Here is a 25,355-nt window from a genome sequence, read left to right on the forward strand (position 1 = left end):
CAGAGAAAGCTTGGGATTGGCTTCCATAGTAAATAAAAAAGCCCTTTATTTCCCTTATACTCTAATTTCAATATAAAAAATTAGAATACAATTCTAAGCATAGATAAATATTTATTGAAACCTGCACCTCTACACCCCAGCCACACTGGAGATACTTACCCAACCTGTAACCAGGAATCCAATCCACACCAGTAGATAAAACAATCCTGTTCAAACTGCAAATCCTAGAAAGCGGCAACCATCAGAGAAAAGCGACAGGCAAGAAAAACAATCCTATGGCAGAAAAAACACTCTGATTCCTTGAAAATCCTGGCCTCCAAACAGCCAGTACAAACAAACAGTTCAGCACTCAGAAAGTAACTGAGCAAAATGAAAGTGTGGGGGAGGGATAGCGCTAACGAATAGCTGAGAGCCAAAATATCTAGAAAATTCTAATGAGATAGTACATTACTAGTATAAATAAACAATAAAAAATCGATTTAAAATTAGCGTGTCTACGTAGCCAAAAAAAAGAATTGGATATATATGTACAAATAAATCAATATTTATTATAACAATATAAGATAAATTCTAACATAAATTCTAACAGATAACTCCTATAAAAGATGCCGGCATCAGGTAAAAAAATGAGTGTATCTAAAAAGACTGCAATGAGAGTGACTATCTGAAGTTCTCAAATAAACAAAATTATTAGCAGCATATATGACTAAACAGAATTATTAGCAGCATGTATAACTAACCAGAATTATTGGCAAACCAGAATTATTGGCAGCCTATATGACAAAAACAGATAAAATAACTACAAAGTCTATTAAAAAGTCTATTAAAAAGTGCTTGATATCAGTATTCCCAAAATGGAGCTGATCCGTGGGTGATAATGTTTACCAGTGTGATCCGTGGGTGGTAATATATACCAGTGTGCTCTCCTTAGGGGGTAATGTTACCAGTGTGTCAATTCAAAGACCGGGTAAAAACGGAGTGATGTGAGAAGTAACTTTATCTTCTTTCTGTATGGCTTTCCTCCGTTTTTTAGCCTGTTCTCAGCCAGTATCTGTCCGTCCTCCGCAGCAGGTATCCAGCGTGTGGAAATGGTCCCAGAGGGATCAAGTTCCGGGTTAAAGTTCAGTTCAGATTTCCAAATAGTAAAGCGCCGTTGTGCAATCTTTCAGCCTATGAATGATAGACCTTTAAAGAGCACTCTGGGTTCGTTTTCTGTGGGTCCTGGGGCAGGAATTACACATACAGAGACGGCTCACCTGTGATCAGTGACCGCTCAATGTACCTGTCCTATCCACCAACGATACCTCAGCTAGTAAAGAGATATAAAATATATCAAGGTTTAGTAAGCAAGTTCTACGCGTTTCAGCCTCCAGGGGCCTTTATCAAGATGCTTACTAAATGTTTAGGCCATTTTAAATAGCCCTCTCTCTTTTCTCATTGGATAATACCCAGCCAATAGTGAATAAGCTATTGGAGATATGTGAATCATTGTGTTACAAACACTTTAGTAAAAAATGTTACACTGTTTTGTTAATTCATATGTTTACACTTGATTTTAAGTATTTGATTCATTTGATACAATAAATCCAATCTTGGCAACCTCTTATTGAATATGGAAAAAATATAAAAAATATAAAAGTTATTAAAATATATACGGAAAAAATATATAAAAATATATGTGTGTATATAAACAACAAATATTTGAGAGGATTCTGTCTCTACTAAGTTTCTAAATGGTTTTGGTAGTTATATGTGTGTGTTAATGTGGTGGTGTTAAAGATAGCGAACATTTGTACAAAATAATAACAATTTCATGAAGTTTGTGCAAAATTAGGAATTAGTTTAAAATGAAAATAATAATATATACATATGTATTATAAAATATAAAATCATACATGTGTATAAAAAGATTATTTAAAATTCTTTTTTTGAAAAATTTGAAAAATTGGATTTTCATATTAGCCTACTAAGATCCATTTCGGAGTTCAGGCCATGGGGGTGGAGGGTTTTAAAATTAAATATAAATTCAGCTTCCTTTTTTAGTAATACATTGTTAATATTCCCTCCCCTACTCCCAAGATTAATTTGTGTTACACCCCAATATTTAAAATCTTTTAGACTCCCTTCATGTTTTTCTTTAAAATGGTTATATAATTTTGTTTCTGAAGAGCCGTGCTCTATTTTTAAAATATGTTCCCGGATGCGATCTCTTAAAATCCTACTCGTCTGTCCAAAATAGAACAGATTACATGAACATTTGATGCAATAGATTATATTCTTATCAGAACATCTTATTAATTGCTTTATTTTAAAACTGAAGTTTGTGTTATGTGATTTTAAATCTTTTATCTTATGACTGTGTTTGCATGACTTACAGGTGTTACACGGAAAAAAACCAATTAGTTTATCTCCTTTCATATCTTTATATGTAGAATGTTGTTTTTTTTCTTTATATTCACTGGGAGATAATAAACTCTTTAAGTTTCTAGCTTTTTTAAAAATTATATCAGGTTGATTTTTTACTTGATTTCCTAGTATATGGTCCTGTTTAATTAAATGCCAATGTTTTCTCAGAATCTTTTTGACTTCATAGTGTTCTGAGCTAAACCCAGTAATGAAAGGTATAAACAGTTCATTGGATTTTTGTGCAACGGATTTCTTTTTTGGTAGTAATAAGGTGTTTCTATCAATTTTAGCAACCTCTTGTTGTATTTTGCCTATTCTATTGCTGTCATAACCTTTCTCTATAAATCTGGTGGTTAATATCTGGGATTGTGCCTGATAGCTTTCTAGAGATGAACAATTTTTCTTTACTCTCATATACTGGCTTTTTGGGATATTGTGTTTCCATTGATTTAAATGGCAACTGGATGAATGTATATAATTATTAGCGTCAATCGCTTTGAAGTAGGTTTCAGTGTGTATTTGATTATCATTGATTTCTATTGCAATATCTAAAAAATTGAGTTTCCTACAACTGTATTCATGAGAGAAGGATATTCCTAAGTTGTTACTGTTAAGATCTGTTAAAAATATGTTTAATAGTTCAACGTCCCCACGCCACACAATAAAAATGTCATCTATGAATCTGCAATAGAGCACAAGGTTCGCCTCCCAATGGCCATTGTAGATGTAATTATCTTCAAAGTGGCCCATAAACAAATTAGCATAACTGGGGGCGAACCTTGTGCCCATTGCAGTTCCCTTAGTCTGGAGAAATACCTCCTTATTGAATAAAAAACTGTTATTTTGTAGGATAAAACCAATACAATCCAAAATAAATTTATTTTGAGTCTCAGATAGATCTATATCTCTGTCTAAAAATGATTTAATAGCCTCTTTTCCCATATGGTGTGATATATTAGTATACAAAGAATTGACATCACATGTTGCCATAATGTAATTTTCTTTCCATTCTAGGTTTTGGATTTTATTTAGAAAATGTGTCGAGTCTCTTAAATATGCTGGTAGCGTTATCACATATTTCTGTAGGAAAAAATCTACATACTGGGATAGGCCTGATGTAAGGGAACCTATCCCAGAAATTATGGGACGGCCAGGGGGATTTTTAAGATCTTTGTGGATCTTTGGTAGAAAGTAAAAGGTGGGGGTCTTAGGATATGTTGTATTTAAAAAGTTAAATTCTGATTCATTAATTATACCTTCTTTCTTAGCCTCTTTGAGTAATGTTCCTAGTTTTAATTCCTGTTGCTTTAATGGATTCTGTTTAAGTTTAGTGTAAGTAGTCTTATCTTGTAAGATCCTATTTGCTTCTTGGATATAATAGTTTGTGTCCATTAGGACAATCCCCCCACCCTTATCTGCCGGTTTCACTACTATATCAGTGTTATTTTGTAATTCCTTAAGCGTTTCACTCTCTTTTTTACTCATATTATTTTTAAAAGGTTTGCTTTGATCGAGTGTTTCTAAATCTTTCTTTATATTCTCCTCAAATAGTTTTATGTGTTCGCTTTTCTCCTGTATAGGAAAGAAATCGGATTTTGCCTTCAGGTCTGTATGGATGTAACTGTTTTGTGTGTCTCTGTGTTGTATGGGATTTTTGAGAAAGTATCTTTTTAATGTGAGTTTTCTAATGTACTGATTGACATTAATTAAGGTCTCAAATTTATTGAGTCTGCATGATGGTGCAAACGTGAGGCCTTTTCCTAATACTTTCTCTTGTTCTTCGGTTAAAATCACTTTACTTAAATTAAATATTCCAACTTTCTTTTTGCTTTCTATCTCCTTTGTGATTTGTTTAGAGGTTCCTCTCCCTCTTCTACCTCTAATCTTCTTTTTCCTTGTGTGTTTCTTTCTGGTATTATAGCTCCTGGATAATCTCTTGATGGCCCCGCCTTTGCGGGGACACCCTCTAAAAAATGTTTTGTCTGTGTGTTGTCTTCTTGTATGTTTGAATTTAGTTGTTTCCTGAATTGATGAGTTCTCGCGGGGCTCTGTTGTGCTTGTAGTGGTGTATATCTGTTTTGTAGGGGTATTCTCCAGTTTTGTTGTTCATTATAGGAGTGTTTGGGGTATTCTCTATACATATTATATGAATGGTTTGATTGATTTCTAAATCCATTGTCATTTTGTCTATTATTATGTCTGTTGTCATTGTATCTGTTATTGTAATAATTGTATTGGTGACTGTAAAAATCTCTATCTGAGTTTTCATGGTTCTGATATCTATTTTGGTATCTGTGTTGATACCAATTTTGATGACTATTGGGGTACCAATTTTGGTGGTTTCTTTGGTTATATGTATTATCATAACCTCTCTCATTGTTGTATTGATTATATCCTCTCCTTTGTGGTATATACTCTTCTCTTTTTGTGTGCCAACCATTATTTGTGTTTCTACTTGGTGTTTTTGACCAATTTTCAGAGTCTATGTTCTGATATTCATTCTCATTATTGTGATGATTTTCATTTCTCTTATTTGGCTGTTTATTCACTTCTTCAATTCTTTTGTGATTCTGATAATTAGTTTTATGTTTGTTATTTGTATAATTGGGTACATTTTCTTTATCTTTATTCATGTTTTTCTTTTTGCTAAATAAATGTGCTATTTCTCTTCTAGAGTTATCTGTGGTGGGGTTATCAATAATAATTTCCTCTATATTCCTTTCTATAGTAATTTGTTTGGAATTACTCTCATCTTCATTTGTTTTATAATCTGTTGTATCTCTTTGAAATTTTGAATTTTTCTGCAAGGTGATGTTATTTTTAAGTTCAGAGGTTCTCCTTATTATTTCAATTTGTGTGTTCTTGTGTTCCTCATTTTGTTCTATGCTGTTCATTTTATTTTTTATAGTTTCAATGTCTTTTTTTACTTCTGAAAGTTGTATATTTCTCGCTTTAACTACAATTTTCATAAGGTTTAAAGAGGCATTTTCTAATACTTCAAACCATTCTGTTTTTAATTTTTCTGGTAGTGTAAATGTACAATCTTTTTTTAATCTGAGACCTCTTGGTACCATATTTGAATCTAAATAATATTGCATGTATTTAATTTCCAAAGTATGTCTTATTTCTTTAGAGAGAGTGTTTTCCAAATCTATATGGATGTTTTCTATATCGTTCCCTTCATTATAAAGTTCAATGTGTGTATTGTCATTCCTAGCAATCTCATTGAGGATTTTATCTCTATGAGAGAATATGTCCATTTTAATATAGAATCAAAGAAAATAAATTGAATAAATCTTCTTATTACTAAAAGAAAATAAATTGAATAAATCTTCTTATTACTAAAAAAATTAGTGATGTGAAATTTCTGGTGTGTCAAAAATAGGTGTTTAAAAAGTATACAAAAAATATATATAAAATATTTAATAATTATTTAAAATACGATGTGTATATACAAATAAATAAGTGTATATAATAAGTGTATATAATAATACTGTGAATAGTGTTGTGATAACGTGAGGAAAAATAGAGAAATGTGATTTAAATATTTAAATAAAATATAAGAAATAAGTGGATCTCCTAGTCTGAGGTTAAAAACAAGCTAAAAATGTAGGGTGTGATTAGGGATACTACACTTCTGCTCTCCTAGCTAATCCCAATATGGAGTGTGCTAACCTCATAAAGTACACCCTTAGTTCAAAATGAAAGTGTGGGGGAGGGATAGCGCTAACGAATAGCTGAGAGACAAAATATCTAGAAAATTCTAATGAGATAGTACATTACTAGTATAAATAAACAATAAAAAATCGATTTAAAATTAGCGTGTCTACGTAGCCAAAAAAAAGAATTGGATATATATGTACAAATAAATCAATATTTATTATAACAATATAAGATAAATTCTAACATAAATTCTAACAGATAACTCCTATAAAAGATGCCGGCATCAGGTAAAAAAATGAGTGTATCTAAAAAGACTGCAATGAGAGTGACTATCTGAAGTTCTCAAATAAACAAAATTATTAGCAGCATATATGACTAAACAGAATTATTAGCAGCATGTATAACTAACCAGAATTATTGGCAAACCAGAATTATTGGCAGCCTATATGACAAAAACAGATAAAATAACTACAAAGTCTATTAAAAAGTCTATTAAAAAGTGCTTGATATCAGTATTCCCAAAATGGAGCTGATCCGTGGGTGATAATGTTTACCAGTGTGATCCGTGGGTGGTAATATATACCAGTGTGCTCTCCTTAGGGGGTAATGTTACCAGTGTGTCAATTCAAAGACCGGGTAAAAACGGAGTGATGTGAGAAGTAACTTTATCTTCTTTCTGTATGGCTTTCCTCCGTTTTTTTAGCCTGTTCTCAGCCAGTATCTGTCCGTCCTCCGCAGCAGGTATCCAGCGTGTGGAAATGGTCCCAGAGGGATCAAGTTCCGGGTTAAAGTTCAGATTTCCAAATAGTAAAGCGCCGTTGTGCAATCTTTCAGCCTATGAATGATAGACCTTTAAAGAGCACTCTGGGTTCGTTTTCTGTGGGTCCTGGGGCAGGAATTACACATACAGAGACGGCTCACCTGTGATCAGTGACCGCTCAATGTACCTGTCCTATCCACCAACGATACCTCAGCTAGTAAAGAGATATAAAATATATCAAGGTTTAGTAAGCAAGTTCTACGCGTTTCAGCCTCCAGGGGCCTTTATCAAGATGCTTACTAAATGTTTAGGCCATTTTAAATAGCCCTCTCTCTTTTCTCATTGGATAATACCCAGCCAATAGTGAATAAGCTATTGGAGATATGTGAATCATTGTGTTACAAACACTTTAGTAAAAAATGTTACACTGTTTTGTTAATTCATATGTTTACACTTGATTTTAAGTATTTGATTCATTTGATACAATAAATCCAATCTTGGCAACCTCTTATTGAATATGGAAAAAATATAAAAAATATAAAAGTTATTAAAATATATACGGAAAAAATATATAAAAATATATGTGTGTATATAAACAACAAATATTTGAGAGGATTCTGTCTCTACTAAGTTTCTAAATGGTTTTGGTAGTTATATGTGTGTGTTAATGTGGTGGTGTTAAAGATAGCGAACATTTGTACAAAATAATAACAATTTCATGAAGTTTGTGCAAAATTAGGAATTAGTTTAAAATGAAAATAATAATATATACATATGTATTATAAAATATAAAATCATACATGTGTATAAAAAGATTATTTAAAATTCTTTTTTTGAAAAATTTGAAAAATTGGATTTTCATATTAGCCTACTAAGATCCATTTCGGAGTTCAGGCCATGGGGGTGGAGGGTTTTAAAATGAAATATAAATTCAGCTTCCTTTTTTAGTAATACATTGTTAATATTCCCTCCCCTACTCCCAAGATTAATTTGTGTTACACCCCAATATTTAAAATCTTTTAGACTCCCTTCATGTTTTTCTTTAAAATGGTTATATAATTTTGTTTCTGAAGAGCCGTGCTCTATTTTTAAAATATGTTCCCGGATGCGATCTCTTAAAATCCTACTCGTCTGTCCAAAATAGAACAGATTACATGAACATTTGATGCAATAGATTATATTCTTATCAGAACATCTTATTAATTGCTTTATTTTAAAACTGAAGTTTGTGTTATGTGATTTTAAATCTTTTATCTTATGACTGTGTTTGCATGACTTACAGGTGTTACACGGAAAAAAACCAATTAGTTTATCTCCTTTCATATCTTTATATGTAGAATGTTGTTTTTTTTCTTTATATTCACTGGGAGATAATAAACTCTTTAAGTTTCTAGCTTTTTTAAAAATTATATCAGGTTGATTTTTTACTTGATTTCCTAGTATATGGTCCTGTTTAATTAAATGCCAATGTTTTCTCAGAATCTTTTTGACTTCATAGTGTTCTGAGCTAAACCCAGTAATGAAAGGTATAAACAGTTCATTGGATTTTTGTGCAACGGATTTCTTTTTTGGTAGTAATAAGGTGTTTCTATCAATTTTAGCAACCTCTTGTTGTATTTTGCCTATTCTATTGCTGTCATAACCTTTCTCTATAAATCTGGTGGTTAATATCTGGGATTGTGCCTGATAGCTTTCTAGAGATGAACAATTTTTCTTTACTCTCATATACTGGCTTTTTGGGATATTGTGTTTCCATTGATTTAAATGGCAACTGGATGAATGTATATAATTATTAGCGTCAATCGCTTTGAAGTAGGTTTCAGTGTGTATTTGATTATCATTGATTTCTATTGCAATATCTAAAAAATTGAGTTTCCTACAACTGTATTCATGAGAGAAGGATATTCCTAAGTTGTTACTGTTAAGATCTGTTAAAAATATGTTTAATAGTTCAACGTCCCCACGCCACACAATAAAAATGTCATCTATGAATCTGCAATAGAGCACAAGGTTCGCCTCCCAATGGCCATTGTAGATGTAATTATCTTCAAAGTGGCTCATAAACAAATTAGCATAACTGGGGGCGAACCTTGTGCCCATTGCAGTTCCCTTAGTCTGGAGAAATACCTCCTTATTGAATAAAAAACTGTTATTTTGTAGGATAAAACCAATACAATCCAAAATAAATTTATTTTGAGTCTCAGATAGATCTATATCTCTGTCTAAAAATGATTTAATAGCCTCTTTTCCCATATGGTGTGATATATTAGTATACAAAGAATTGACATCACATGTTGCCATAATGTAATTTTCTGTTATGTGATTTTAAATCTTTTATCTTATGACTGTGTTTGTTATGTGATTTTAAATCTTTTATCTTATGACTGTGTTTGTTATGTGATTTTAAATCTTTTATCTTATGACTGTGTTTGTTATGTGATTTTAAATCTTTTATCTTATGACTGTGTTTGTTATGTGATTTTAAATCTTTTATCTTATGACAAGAGGTTGCTAAAATTGATAGAAACACCTTATTACTACCAAAAAAGAAATCCGTTGCACAAAAATCCAATGAACTGTTTATACCTTTCATTACTGGGTTTAGCTCAGAACACTATGAAGTCAAAAAGATTCTGAGAAAACATTGGCATTTAATTAAACAGGACCATATACTAGGAAATCAAGTAAAAAATCAACCTGATATAATTTTTAAAAAAGCTAGAAACTTAAAGAGTTTATTATCTCCCAGTGAATATAAAGAAAAAAAACAACATTCTACATATAAAGATATGAAAGGAGATAAACTAATTGGTTTTTTTCCGTGTAACACCTGTAAGTCATGCAAACACAGTCATAAGATAAAAGATTTAAAATCACATAACACAAACTTCAGTTTTAAAATAAAGCAATTAATAAGATTAATAAGATGTTCTGATAAGAATATAATCTATTGCATCAAATGTTCATGTAATCTGTTCTATTTTGGACAGACGAGTAGGATTTTAAGAGATCGCATCCGGGAACATATTTTAAAAATAGAGCACGGCTCTTCAGAAACAAAATTATATAACCATTTTAAAGAAAAACATGAAGGGAGTCTAAAAGATTTTAAATATTGGGGTGTAACACAAATTAATCTTGGGAGTAGGGGAGGGAATATTAACAATGTATTACTAAAAAAGGAAGCTGAATTTATATTTAATTTTAAAACCCTCCACCCCCATGGCCTGAACTCCGAAATGGATCTTAGTAGGCTAATATGAAAATCCAATTTTTCAAATTTTTCAAAAAAAGAATTTTAAATAATCTTTTTATACACATGTATGATTTTATATTTTATAATACATATGTATATATTATTATTTTCATTTTAAACTAATTCCTAATTTTGCACAAACTTCATGAAATTGTTATTATTTTGTACAAATGTTCGCTATCTTTAACACCACCACATTAACACACACATATAACTACCAAAACCATTTAGAAACTTAGTAGAGACAGAATCCTCTCAAATATTTGTTGTTTATATACACACATATATTTTTATATATTTTTATATATTTTTTCCGTATATATTTTAATAACTTTTATATTTTTTATATTTTTTCCATATTCAATAAGAGGTTGCCAAGATTGGATTTATTGTATCAAATGAATCAAATACTTAAAATCAAGTGTAAACATATGAATTAACAAAACAGTGTAACATTTTTTACTAAAGTGTTTGTAACACAATGATTCACATATCTCCAATAGCTTATTCACTATTGGCTGGGTATTATCCAATGAGAAAAGAGAGAGGGCTATTTAAAATGGCCTAAACATTTAGTAAGCATCTTGATAAAGGCCCCTGGAGGCTGAAACGCGTAGAACTTGCTTACTAAACCTTGATATATTTTATATCTCTTTACTAGCTGAGGTATCGTTGGTGGATAGGACAGGTACATTGAGCGGTCACTGATCACAGGTGAGCCGTCTCTGTATGTGTAATTCCTGCCCCAGGACCCACAGAAAACGAACCCAGAGTGCTCTTTAAAGGTCTATCATTCATAGGCTGAAAGATTGCACAACGGCGCTTTACTATTTGGAAATCTGAACTGAACTTTAACCCGGAACTTGATCCCTCTGGGACCATTTCCACACGCTGGATACCTGCTGCGGAGGACGGACAGATACTGGCTGAGAACAGGCTAAAAAAACGGAGGAAAGCCATACAGAAAGAAGATAAAGTTACTTCTCACATCACTCCGTTTTCACCCGGTCTTTGAATTGACACACTGGTAACATTACCCCCTAAGGAGAGCACACTGGTATATATTACCACCCACGGATCACACTGGTAAACATTATCACCCACGGATCAGCTCCATTTTGGGAATATTGATATCAAGCACTTTTTAATAGACTTTTTAATAGACTTTGTAGTTATTTTATCTGTTTTTGTCATATAGGCTGCCAATAATTCTGGTTTGCCAATAATTCTGGTTAGTTATACATGCTGCTAATAATTCTGTTTAGTCATATATGCTGCTAATAATTTTGTTTATTTGAGAACTTCAGATAGTCACTCTCATTGCAGTCTTTTTAGATACACTCATTTTTTTACCTGATGCCGGCATCTTTTATAGGAGTTATCTGTTAGAATTTATGTTAGAATTTATCTTATATTGTTATAATAAATATTGATTTATTTGTACATATATATCCAATTCTTTTTTTTGGCTACGTAGACACGCTAATTTTAAATCGATTTTTTATTGTTTATTTATACTAGTAATGTACTATCTCATTAGAATTTTCTAGATATTTTGGCTCTCAGCTATTCGTTAGCGCTATCCCTCCCCCACACTTTCATTTTGAACTAAGGGTGTACTTTATGAGGTTAGCACACTCCATATTGGGATTAGCTAGGAGAGCAGAAGTGTAGTATCCCTAATCACACCCTACATTTTTAGCTTGTTTTTAACCTCAGACTAGGAGATCCACTTATTTCTTATATTTTATTTAAATATTTAAATCACATTTCTCTATTTTTCCTCACGTTATCACAACACTATTCACAGTATTATTATATACACTTATTATATACACTTATTTATTTGTATATACACATCGTATTTTAAATAATTATTAAATATTTTATATATATTTTTTGTATACTTTTTAAACACCTATTTTTGACACACCAGAAATTTCACATCACTAATTTTTTTAGTAATAAGAAGATTTATTCAATTTATTTTCTTTTAGTAATAAGAAGATTTATTCAATTTATTTTCTTTGATTCTATATTAAAATGGACATATTCTCTCATAGAGATAAAATCCTCAATGAGATTGCTAGGAATGACAATACACACATTGAACTTTATAATGAAGGGAACGATATAGAAAACATCCATATAGATTTGGAAAACACTCTCTCTAAAGAAATAAGACATACTTTGGAAATTAAATACATGCAATATTATTTAGATTCAAATATGGTACCAAGAGGTCTCAGATTAAAAAAAGATTGTACATTTACACTACCAGAAAAATTAAAAACAGAATGGTTTGAAGTATTAGAAAATGCCTCTTTAAACCTTATGAAAATTGTAGTTAAAGCGAGAAATATACAACTTTCAGAAGTAAAAAAAGACATTGAAACTATAAAAAATAAAATGAACAGCATAGAACAAAATGAGGAACACAAGAACACACAAATTGAAATAATAAGGAGAACCTCTGAACTTAAAAATAACATCACCTTGCAGAAAAATTCAAAATTTCAAAGAGATACAACAGATTATAAAACAAATGAAGATGAGAGTAATTCCAAACAAATTACTATAGAAAGGAATATAGAGGAAATTATTATTGATAACCCCACCACAGATAACTCTAGAAGAGAAATAGCACATTTATTTAGCAAAAAGAAAAACATGAATAAAGATAAAGAAAATGTACCCAATTATACAAATAACAAACATAAAACTAATTATCAGAATCACAAAAGAATTGAAGAAGTGAATAAACAGCCAAATAAGAGAAATGAAAATCATCACAATAATGAGAATGAATATCAGAACATAGACTCTGAAAATTGGTCAAAAACACCAAGTAGAAACACAAATAATGGTTGGCACACAAAAAGAGAAGAGTATATACCACAAAGGAGAGGATATAATCAATACAACAATGAGAGAGGTTATGATAATACATATAACCAAAGAAACCACCAAAATTGGTACCCCAATAGTCATCAAAATTGGTATCAACACAGATACCAAAATAGATATCAGAACCATGAAAACTCAGATAGAGATTTTTACAGTCACCAATACAATTATTACAATAACAGATACAATGACAACAGACATAATAATAGACAAAATGACAATGGATTTAGAAATCAATCAAACCATTCATATAATATGTATAGAGAATACCCCAAACACTCCTATAATGAACAACAAAACTGGAGAATACCCCTACAAAACAGATATACACCACTACAAGCACAACAGAGCCCCGCGAGAACTCATCAATTCAGGAAACAACTAAATTCAAACATACAAGAAGACAACACACAGACAAAACATTTTTTAGAGGGTGTCCCCGCAAAGGCGGGGCCATCAAGAGATTATCCAGGAGCTATAATACCAGAAAGAAACACACAAGGAAAAAGAAGATTAGAGGTAGAAGAGGGAGAGGAACCTCTAAACAAATCACAAAGGAGATAGAAAGCAAAAAGAAAGTTGGAATATTTAATTTAAGTAAAGTGATTTTAACCGAAGAACAAGAGAAAGTATTAGGAAAAGGCCTCACGTTTGCACCATCATGCAGACTCAATAAATTTGAGACCTTAATTAATGTCAATCAGTACATTAGAAAACTCACATTAAAAAGATACTTTCTCAAAAATCCCATACAACACAGAGACACACAAAACAGTTACATCCATACAGACCTGAAGGCAAAATCCGATTTCTTTCCTATACAGGAGAAAAGCGAACACATAAAACTATTTGAGGAGAATATAAAGAAAGATTTAGAAACACTCGATCAAAGCAAACCTTTTAAAAATAATATGAGTAAAAAAGAGAGTGAAACGCTTAAGGAATTACAAAATAACACTGATATAGTAGTGAAACCGGCAGATAAGGGTGGGGGGATTGTCCTAATGGACACAAACTATTATATCCAAGAAGCAAATAGGATCTTACAAGATAAGACTACTTACACTAAACTTAAACAGAATCCATTAAAGCAACAGGAATTAAAACTAGGAACATTACTCAAAGAGGCTAAGAAAGAAGGTATAATTAATGAATCAGAATTTAACTTTTTAAATACAACATATCCTAAGACCCCCACCTTTTACTTTCTACCAAAGATCCACAAAGATCTTAAAAATCCCCCTGGCCGTCCCATAATTTCTGGGATAGGTTCCCTTACATCAGGCCTATCCCAGTATGTAGATTTTTTCCTACAGAAATATGTGATAACGCTACCAGCATATTTAAGAGACTCAACACATTTTCTAAATAAAATCCAAAACCTAGAATGGAAAGAAAATTACATTATGGCAACATGTGATGTCAATTCTTTGTATACTAATATATCACACCATATGGGAAAAGAGGCTATTAAATCATTTTTAGACAGAGATATAGATCTATCTGAGACTCAAAATAAATTTATTTTGGATTGTATTGGTTTTATCCTACAAAATAACAGTTTTTTATTCAATAAGGAGGTATTTCTCCAGACTAAGGGAACTGCAATGGGCACAAGGTTCGCCCCCAGTTATGCTAATTTGTTTATGGGCCACTTTGAAGATAATTACATCTACAATGGCCATTGGGAGGCGAACCTTGTGCTCTATTGCAGATTCATAGATGACATTTTTATTGTGTGGCGTGGGGACGTTGAACTATTAAACATATTTTTAACAGATCTTAACAGTAACAACTTAGGAATATCCTTCTCTCATGAATACAGTTGTAGGAAACTCCATTTTTTAGATATTGCAATAGAAATCAATGATAATCAAATACACACTGAAACCTACTTCAAAGCGATTGACGCTAATAATTATATACATTCATCCAGTTGCCATTTAAATCAATGGAAACACAATATCCCAAAAAGCCAGTATATGAGAGTAAAGAAAAATTGTTCATCTCTAGAAAGCTATCAGGCACAATCCCAGATATTAACCACCAGATTTATAGAGAAAGGTTATGACAGCAATAGAATAGGCAAAATACAACAAGAGGTTGCTAAAATTGATAGAAACACCTTATTACTACCAAAAAAGAAATCCGTTGCACAAAAATCCAATGAACTGTTTATACCTTTCATTACTGGGTTTAGCTCAGAACACTATGAAGTCAAAAAGATTCTGAGAAAACATTGGCATTTAATTAAACAGGACCATATACTAGGAAATCAAGTAAAAAATCAACCTGATATAATTTTTAAAAAAGCTAGAAACTTAAAGAGTTTATTATCTCCCAGTGAATATAAAGAAAAAAAACAACATTCTACATATAAAGATATGAAAGGAGATAAACTAATTGGTTTTTTTCCGTGTAACACCTGTAAGTCATGCAAACACAGTCATAAGATAAAAGATTTAAAATCACATAACACAAACTTCAGTTTTAAAATAAAGCAATTAATAAGATGTTCTGATAAGAATATAATCTATTGCATCAAATGTTCATGTAATCTGTTCTATTTTGGACAGACGAGTAGGATTTTAAGAGATCGCATCCGGGAACATATTTTAAAAATAGAGCACGGCTCTTCAGAAACAAAATTATATAACCATTTTAAAGAAAAACATGAAGGGAGTCTAAAAGATTTTAAATATTGGGGTGTAACACAAATTAATCTTGGGAGTAGGGGAGGGAATATTAACAATGTATTACTAAAAAAGGAAGCTGAATTTATATTTAATTTTAAAACCCTCCACCCCCATGGCCTGAACTCCGAAATGGATCTTAGTAGGCTAATATGAAAATCCAATTTTTCAAATTTTTCAAAAAAAGAATTTTAAATAATCTTTTTATACACATGTATGATTTTATATTTTATAATACATATGTATATATTATTATTTTCATTTTAAACTAATTCCTAATTTTGCACAAACTTCATGAAATTGTTATTATTTTGTACAAATGTTCGCTATCTTTAACACCACCACATTAACACACACATATAACTACCAAAACCATTTAGAAACTTAGTAGAGACAGAATCCTCTCAAATATTTGTTGTTTATATACACACATATATTTTTATATATTTTTATATATTTTTTCCGTATATATTTTAATAACTTTTATATTTTTTATATTTTTTCCATATTCAATAAGAGGTTGCCAAGATTGGATTTATTGTATCAAATGAATCAAATACTTAAAATCAAGTGTAAACATATGAATTAACAAAACAGTGTAACATTTTTTACTAAAGTGTTTGTAACACAATGATTCACATATCTCCAATAGCTTATTCACTATTGGCTGGGTATTATCCAATGAGAAAAGAGAGAGTTTATTATCTCCCAGTGAATATAAAGAAAAAAAACAACATTCTACATATAAAGATATGAAAGGAGATAAACTAATTGGTTTTTTTCCGTGTAACACCTGTAAGTCATGCAAACACAGTCATAAGATAAAAGATTTAAAATCACATAACACAAACTTCAGTTTTAAAATAAAGCAATTAATAAGATTAATAAGATGTTCTGATAAGAATATAATCTATTGCATCAAATGTTCATGTAATCTGTTCTATTTTGGACAGACGAGTAGGATTTTAAGAGATCGCATCCGGGAACATATTTTAAAAATAGAGCACGGCTCTTCAGAAACAAAATTATATAACCATTTTAAAGAAAAACATGAAGGGAGTCTAAAAGATTTTAAATATTGGGGTGTAACACAAATTAATCTTGGGAGTAGGGGAGGGAATATTAACAATGTATTACTAAAAAAGGAAGCTGAATTTATATTTAATTTTAAAACCCTCCACCCCCATGGCCTGAACTCCGAAATGGATCTTAGTAGGCTAATATGAAAATCCAATTTTTCAAATTTTTCAAAAAAAGAATTTTAAATAATCTTTTTATACACATGAATGATTTTATATTTTATAATACATATGTATATATTATTATTTTCATTTTAAACTAATTCCTAATTTTGCACAAACTTCATGAAATTGTTATTATTTTGTACAAATGTTCGCTATCTTTAACACCACCACATTAACACACACATATAACTACCAAAACCATTTAGAAACTTAGTAGAGACAGAATCCTCTCAAATATTTGTTGTTTATATACACACATATATTTTTATATATTTTTTCCGTATATATTTTAATAACTTTTATATTTTTTATATTTTTTCCATATTCAATAAGAGGTTGCCAAGATTGGATTTATTGTATCAAATGAATCAAATACTTAAAATCAAGTGTAAACATATGAATTAACAAAACAGTGTAACATTTTTTACTAAAGTGTTTGTAACACAATGATTCACATATCTCCAATAGCTTATTCACTATTGGCTGGGTATTATCCAATGAGAAAAGAGAGAGGGCTATTTAAAATGGCCTAAACATTTAGTAAGCATCTTGATAAAGGCCCCTGGAGGCTGAAACGCGTAGAACTTGCTTACTAAACCTTGATATATTTTATATCTCTTTACTAGCTGAGGTATCGTTGGTGGATAGGACAGGTACATTGAGCGGTCACTGATCACAGGTGAGCCGTCTCTGTATGTGTAATTCCTGCCCCAGGACCCACAGAAAACGAACCCAGAGTGCTCTTTAAAGGTCTATCATTCATAGGCTGAAAGATTGCACAACGGCGCTTTACTATTTGGAAATCTGAACTGAACTTTAACCCGGAACTTGATCCCTCTGGGACCATTTCCACACGCTGGATACCTGCTGCGGAGGACGGACAGATACTGGCTGAGAACAGGCTAAAAACAGGCTAAAAAAACAGAGGAAAGCCATACAGAAAGAAGATAAAGTTACTTCTCACATCACTCCGTTTTTACCCGGTCTTTGAATTGACACACTGGTAACATTACCCCCTAAGGAGAGCACACTGGTATATATTACCACCCACGGATCACACTGGTAAACATTATCACCCACGGATCAGCTCCATTTTGGGAATACTGATATCAAGCACTTTTTAATAGACTTTTTAATAGACTTTGTAGTTATTTTATCTGTTTTTGTCATATAGGCTGCCAATAATTCTGGTTTGCCAATAATTCTGGTTAGTTATACATGCTGCTAATAATTCTGTTTAGTCATATATGCTGCTAATAATTTTGTTTATTTGAGAACTTCAGATAGTCACTCTCATTGCAGTCTTTTTAGATACACTCATTTTTTTACCTGATGCCGGCATCTTTTATAGGAGTTATCTGTTAGAATTTATGTTAGAATTTATCTTATATTGTTATAATAAATATTGATTTATTTGTACATATATATCCAATTCTTTTTTTTGGCTACGTAGACACGCTAATTTTAAATCGATTTTTTATTGTTTATTTATACTAGTAATGTACTATCTCATTAGAATTTTCTAGATATTTTGGCTCTCAGCTATTCGTTAGCGCTATCCCTCCCCCACACTTTCATTTTGAACTAAGGGTGTACTTTATGAGGTTAGCACACTCCATATTGGGATTAGCTAGGAGAGCAGAAGTGTAGTATCCCTAATCACACCCTACATTTTTAGCAAGTAACTGAGCAGTCACATGATTGCAAATTCAAAAGTAAGGTGCGGTCCAACAACTTTCTTAAAAAGATATTACCCAAATAAAATAAGAGGTAACATTTGTGCAAAAAAATCCCCATGGCCAAAAACAAAAAAGAACAGTGCCCTGAACTGCTGCCCAATAAATCCCCAACCTTTAAAAGGTATATTAAGTCCCATAAAGATCCAACAAGGAACTCCTAAGTGCTGCATCCTTCTCATCTAGAAGGTAAAAGCACTTACTTTTGGATACACTGTAGGGCAGGTGTGACAGAATCCTCACTGACATAGACCTGTAGATAAAGAAAAAAAACAGAGTAACCAAGCCTGGTTTTCTATATAGGGGTAGCAAAAATTTTGGAAGGTAAGCAAAGACCACCACCTTGCTGTCTACCAACTGCCAAAAGCCACCATTACTCTTACTAAAGAGAACTACATGGACACAGCATAACCCCAATCCTTGCTTGCAGGGAAATGTACCCATTAAAGGATTAACTTGATTTCTTCAGACACCTTCTTCGCACATCACCTACAATGTTACGCAGGCAAAGAATGACTGGGGATTGTGGGTAATGGGAGGATACGTAAGGCTTTGCTGGGGTGTTCTTTGCCTCCACCTGGTGGCCTGGAGTTGAATTCCCACTAGTAATTGAATGTATTCATGAACTCTCCATGCCATTGGAAAAAAAAAAGTGCATTATTTTCTAAGTGAAGAACATTGGATTGTGAAATTTGTACAGTACATATACAGTAAAACACATATGTACACGAATGGATAAATACACATATTTAGACATGTGTATGCATGCATAGATATGCCAAAGCCCTTTGCAGCCCTTCTTTTTCTAACTTATTATACCATCTATCTTTGAGCAATTTTTAAAGATTTTTTTAAAATAATTTCTATCAGACAGTGTTTATATGAGTGTAACTTTACATTTACATGTATTTATGTTGTGTTTTATGCTACTCTTTTTATTCCCCTACTCTTTACGCGAACTCTAAAGTTGCGCTAACCTGACACATTTTAAATTTGATTGTGCTCGAGCAAATGCGTTTACTTTCAACTCTAGTGTTTCAACATGAATCATAGGTGATCACACAGACTGTATAATTGTTACTTTCAAATACAAGTTAATTGCTTTGGCCCTAAACAATAAGAAGTAGTCATCACAAGTTGCTAATATTAATATGAAACCCCCAATATCACATCCATTTAACAAGTTAGAAAACGTCTAAAAAAAAAATGGAATCTCTTAAGAGATAGAGGTTGTTTAACTACTACGAAAATAGCTCTAATAATTAGTTCTATCGGAGTACACACACAGGGTGCAACCTCATTTAGGGTAACATGCATTTTACTGGTAAGAACATTTGATGTATACCAATCTGTTCCCAATAAAAAATAAAGAAAAACAGTCCATCCCCACAACTGTTCTTCTTAACAAGGCAGAGCTCTTTTGAACAATATGTTTGTAAAGCCAAAAAAAAAAAAACTCTCACCACCTGTATGAAGAATATCTAGAGCTTGTGTTTCCTCAGGTACGGAGCCAATGGTCTAAGTCCCAGGCCCCCCCAAAGTTGGAAAAAGCTCAATCCTTCCCCCACAGCCTGACCAGATATGCAAGTACCCCATAAACTCCAGATTTAACCATAAGACCCGCTTTGCTATGTTCAAAAAACATATTCACGTATGGGTCACACAGTGGTCAGCTTTTTTTTTTTTTTGGTAAGAGTGATCCCTTTCTTTGAGTTGGAAAGATGGGGCTACTTTCCAAGCACTGAGATAGGAGAACTTAAGGTGGCGCAGTTTAGCAAACACTGATAATGCAGGAACAATGGTTTATAGAGATGGGCACCTCCTCTCCATCTTGTGCTATAAACAGTCAGTTTGTGGGAACTAGTTTCAACAAAACTCCACAAGCACAACAAAGAGTGAAGTTGGATAGCTGAGCTCAGTGAAGTTTTATTGTCAAAAGCATTTAACAATATATAGAAAAAAAAGCACCAATTAAGTAACAACAATCTTGTCAGTGCTTTCTACCAAACAAATATTCAGCAGTAGGAACTGTACTTAACAATAATATAACTTATATTAATGTATGACAGGGTATATTGGGTCTGAATCCACAAGTGGTACACAGAACAACTAACGTGACCATTTAGCAAATGAAATAAAAAAAAACAACAACAAGAGTCAACAAACTGTACTTATTCCATAGATCTTATAAATTTGATCAGGCTCACTTTGAGCTATTAATATAGTTTTAACTGAGATTATATTATATTATTGTTAGCTTTAGTTTATTATATCAACACAGATGTCTTAAGTGTAAATCTTTTTCTGTCAATACCTATTTATTTTTGTTAATTCTTGGAGGAGGGCTAGTTCTTCCATTCATTTTTTTTATTTATTTGACTTATTACATGTTACTCCTCTCAGTATTTGTGGTTTACCTCTCCTTTAAAGGGATAGGAAAGCAACATTTTTCTTTCATGATTTGAATAGAACATTGCACTGTTAAGCAACTTTCTAATTTACTCCGAATATCAATCTTTCATCATTCTCTTGGCATACTTTGTTGAATGAGCAGCAATGCACTACTGGTTGCTGACTGAACACATGTGTGAGCCAATGACAATCAGTAAATATATGCAGCCACCAATCAGCAGCTAGAACCTAGGTTTCTTTGCTGCTCCTGAGCTTACCTAGAAAAACCTTTCAGAAAAAGACAACAAGAGAAGGAAACAAATTAAATAATATAATTAAATTGGAGAGTTGTTTAAAATTGTATTCTTCATCTGAATCATGAAAGAATTTGGGTTTCATGTCCCTTTAAGCAATGGAATTTAACACTTCTTTATATACAACAATTGAGTCCAACCATTTACTTGGGGCCATACTGTTTTATCCCACTTGCAGGGGGGGCCCGTGAGCAAATTTTAGGAATACAAAGACATCAAACAAAAAAACTAAACCAGAGAAACTACCAATATCCGGTCTGGTATGATCCAGTAATGTATTACTATTATTTTACAGCCCCATAAGATCTTCTTAAATTTTTCTTTCACCAACATATTTTTAAAAAGATTCTTTCACGAATCAGATAAAGTATACAATTTAAAAAAAAGTTTACAACTGACTTCTATTATCAAATTGTTCTCATGTTATTCTTTGTTGAAAGGATATCTAGATAGGTAGCGTGCACATGCCTGAAACACTACATGACAGGAAATAGTGCTACAATGTAGTGCTCTTGCTAATATATAACATTGTTGCAAAACCGCTACCATTTAGTGCTGCAGACACGTGAACGCTCCTGAACATGAAGAAAACTAGATAATAGAATTAAATTGGAAAGTTGTTTAATATTGTATGTTCTATCTGAATCGTGAAAAGAACAAATTGGGTTTTATGTCCCTTTAAACTTTTGGCCAAACACACTTCTCTTCATTAGAACCCACTTGCTTCTTGAATAAGGATAAGCCTGACATATACCAATAGGACGGGGAACAATACTTACTGTCTGCTTTAAATACTGCAATAAGGTGTTCAGTTATTAGCTCCTCCACAGAAGATTCCATCTTCCTCTCTCCATCAATAATCCACGGTGTCTGTGATAAATTTCTGGAGTATTTATTATATCTCCCTGCAGTCAGAAAGCAGCACACAAAACAAATGATCTCTGGTCTGCACATATTCAACTCACAATGCAATTCCATGTTAGAAGTGTAAGTAATGCAATTTCAATATTTATTTGCCTGCTTGTCCACTGCCCCCTGAGAAAATAGAGAGCTTTCAGTAGAATTCCGAACCCTAACTATCCTACATGCTGCAAAGTAATAGCTGGATATGAGCAGAAGCTCATTTATATCCGCCCCTAATTGACCACAGCAATGAGATTAGCTAAACAACATTCAAAAGGTTCCACAAGAGTTGAGTCCCTGGATTGCAAAAACAGAATTTATGTTTACCTGATAAATTTCTTTCTCCTACGGTGTATCCGGTCCACGGCTTCATCCTTACTTGTGGGATATTCTCAATCCCTACAGGAAGTGGCAAAGAGAGCACACAGCAAAGCTGTCCATATAGCTCCCCTCAGGCTCCGCCCCCCCCAGTCATTCGACCGACGGTTAGGAGAAAAAGGAGAACCATAGGGTGCAGTGGTGACTGTAGTTTACAAAAAAATAATTTAAACCTGACCAAAATGCCAGGGCGGGCCGTGGACCGGATACACCGTAGGAGAAAGAAATTTATCAGGTAAACATAAATTCTGTTTTCTCCTACATTGGTGTATCCGGTCCACGGCTTCATCCTTACTTGTGGGAACCAATACCAAAGCTTTAGGACACGGATGAAGGGAGGGAACAAGTCAGGTAACCTAAACGGAAGGCACCACTGCTTGCAAAACCTTTCTCCCAAAAATAGCCTCCGAAGAAGCAAAAGTATCGAATTTGTAAAATTTGGCAAACGTATGCAGTGAAGACCAAGTCGCTGCCTTACAAATCTGTTCAACAGAAGCCTCATTCTTGAAAGCCCATGTGGAAGCCACAGCTCTAGTAGAGTGAGCTGTAATTCGTTAAGGAGGCTGCTTTCCAGCAGTCTCATAAGCCAACCGGATGATGCTTTTTAGCCAGAAGGACAGAGAGGTCGCAGTCGCCTTTTGACCTCTCCTCTTGCCAGAATAAACGACAAACAAGGATGATGTTTGTCTGAAGTCTTTAGTTGCTTTTAGATAAAACTTTAAAGCACGAACCACATCAAGATTGTGTAACAGACGTTCCTTGTTAGAAACTGGATTAGGACACAGAGAAGGAACAACTATTTCCTGGTTGATATTCTTATTGGAAACCACTTTTGGAAGAAAACCAGGTTTGGTACGTAAAACGACCTTATCTGTATGGAACACCAGATAGGGTGAATTACACTGCAAAGCAGACAATTCAGAAACTCTTCTAGCAGAAGAAATAGCTACTAAAAACAAAACTTTCCAAGATAGTAACTTAATATCTATGGAATGTAGAGGTTCAAACGGAACCCCTTGAAGAACTGAAAGAACTAAATTTAGACTCCATGGAGGAGCCACAGGTCTGTAGACAGGCTTGATTCTGACTAAAGCCTGTACAAACACCTGAATATCTGGCATGGCTGCCAGACGCTTGTGTAACAAAACAGACAGAGCAGATATCTGTCCTTTTAAGGAACTAGCTGATAGACCTTTCTCCAATCCTTCTTGGAGAAAAGATAGTATCCTTGGAATCCTAATCTTACTCCATGAGTAACCCTTGGATTCGCACCAACAAAGATATTTCCGCCATATCTTATGGTAAATTTTCCTGGTGACAGGCTTTCTAGCCTGGATCAGAGTATCTATAACTGATTCCGAAAACCCACGCTTAGATAGAATCAAGCGTTCAATCTCCAAGCAGTCAGTTGCAGAGAAACTAGGTTTGGATGTTCGAATGGACCTTGAATTAGAAGGTCCTGTCTCAAAGGCAGCTTCCATGGTGGAACCGATGACATATTCACCAGGTCTGCATACCAAGTCCTGCGTGGCCACGCAGGAGCTATCAGAATTACCGAAGCCTTCTCCTGTTTGATCCTGGCTACTAGCCGGGGGAGAAGGGGAAACGGTGGAAAGACATAAGCTAGATTGAACGACCAAGGCGCTACTAAGGCATCTACCAATGTCGCCTTGGGATCCCTGGACCTGGACCCGTAACGTGGAACTTTGGAGTTCTGACGTGACGCCATCAGATCCTGATCTGGAATGCCCCATAGCTCGGTCAGCTGAGCAAAAACCTCCGGGTGGAGTTCCCACTTCCCCGGATGGAAAGTCTGACGACTCAGATAATCCGCTTCCCAGTTGTCCACTCCTGGGATGTGAATTGCCGATAGATGGCAGGAGTGATCCTCTGCCCATTTGATGATCTTGGATACCTCCCTCATCGCCAGGGAACTCTTTGTTCCCCCCTGATGATTAATGTAAGCTACAGTCGTCATGTTGTCAGACTGAAATCTGATGAATTTGGCCTCCGCTAGTTGAGGCCATGCCTGGAGCGCATTGAATATCGCTCTCAATTCCAAAATGTTTATCGGGATAAGAGATTCTTCCCGAGACCATAGACCCTGAGCCTTCAGGGACTCCCAGACCGCGCCCCAGCCTAAGAGGCTGGCGTCGGTCGTGACAATGATCCACTCCGGTCTTCGGAAAATCATTCCCTGAGACAGGTGATCCTGAGACAACCACCAGAGGAGTGAGTCTCTGGTTTTCTGGTCCATCTGAATCTGGGGAGACAAATCTGCATAATCCCCATTCCATTGTTTGAGCATGCACAGTTGCAATGGTCTTAAATGAATTCGAGCAAAGGGAACCACGTCCATTGCCGCAACCATTAGTCCTATTACCTCCATGCACTGAGCTATGGAGGGTTGAGGAATGGATTGAAGAACTCGACAAGTGTTCAAAAGTTTTAATTTCCTGACCTCCGTCAGAAAGATTTTCATTTCTACCGAGTCTATTACTGTTCCCAGGAAGGGAACCCTTGTGAACGGGGACAGAGAACTTTTTTCTATGTTCACCTTCCACCCGTGAGACCTTAGAAAGGCTAGAACAATGTCCGTATGAGCCCTTGCTTTGTGAAAGGACGACGCCTGTATTAAAATGTCGTCTAGGTAAGGTGCTACTGCAATGCCCCTTGGCCTTAGCACCGCTAGAAGGGACCCTAG

General features: G+C 33.6%; 1 protein-coding gene across 1 annotated transcript in view; it reads right to left on the bottom strand.

The window, feature by feature from the left end:
- PUS10 (pseudouridine synthase 10) overlaps positions 1 to 25,355 on the bottom strand; it is a 372,401-nt gene that overhangs the window by 77,156 nt on the left and 269,890 nt on the right. Inside the window, 1 exon segment of the mRNA XM_053712643.1 lies at positions 22,150 to 22,275. Within this exon segment, the coding sequence (XP_053568618.1) occupies positions 22,150 to 22,275 (126 nt within the window).

The sequence above is a fragment of the Bombina bombina genome, chromosome 4 (genome assembly GCF_027579735.1).
Source record: "Bombina bombina isolate aBomBom1 chromosome 4, aBomBom1.pri, whole genome shotgun sequence".
NCBI classification, from domain to species: domain Eukaryota; kingdom Metazoa; phylum Chordata; class Amphibia; order Anura; family Bombinatoridae; genus Bombina; species Bombina bombina.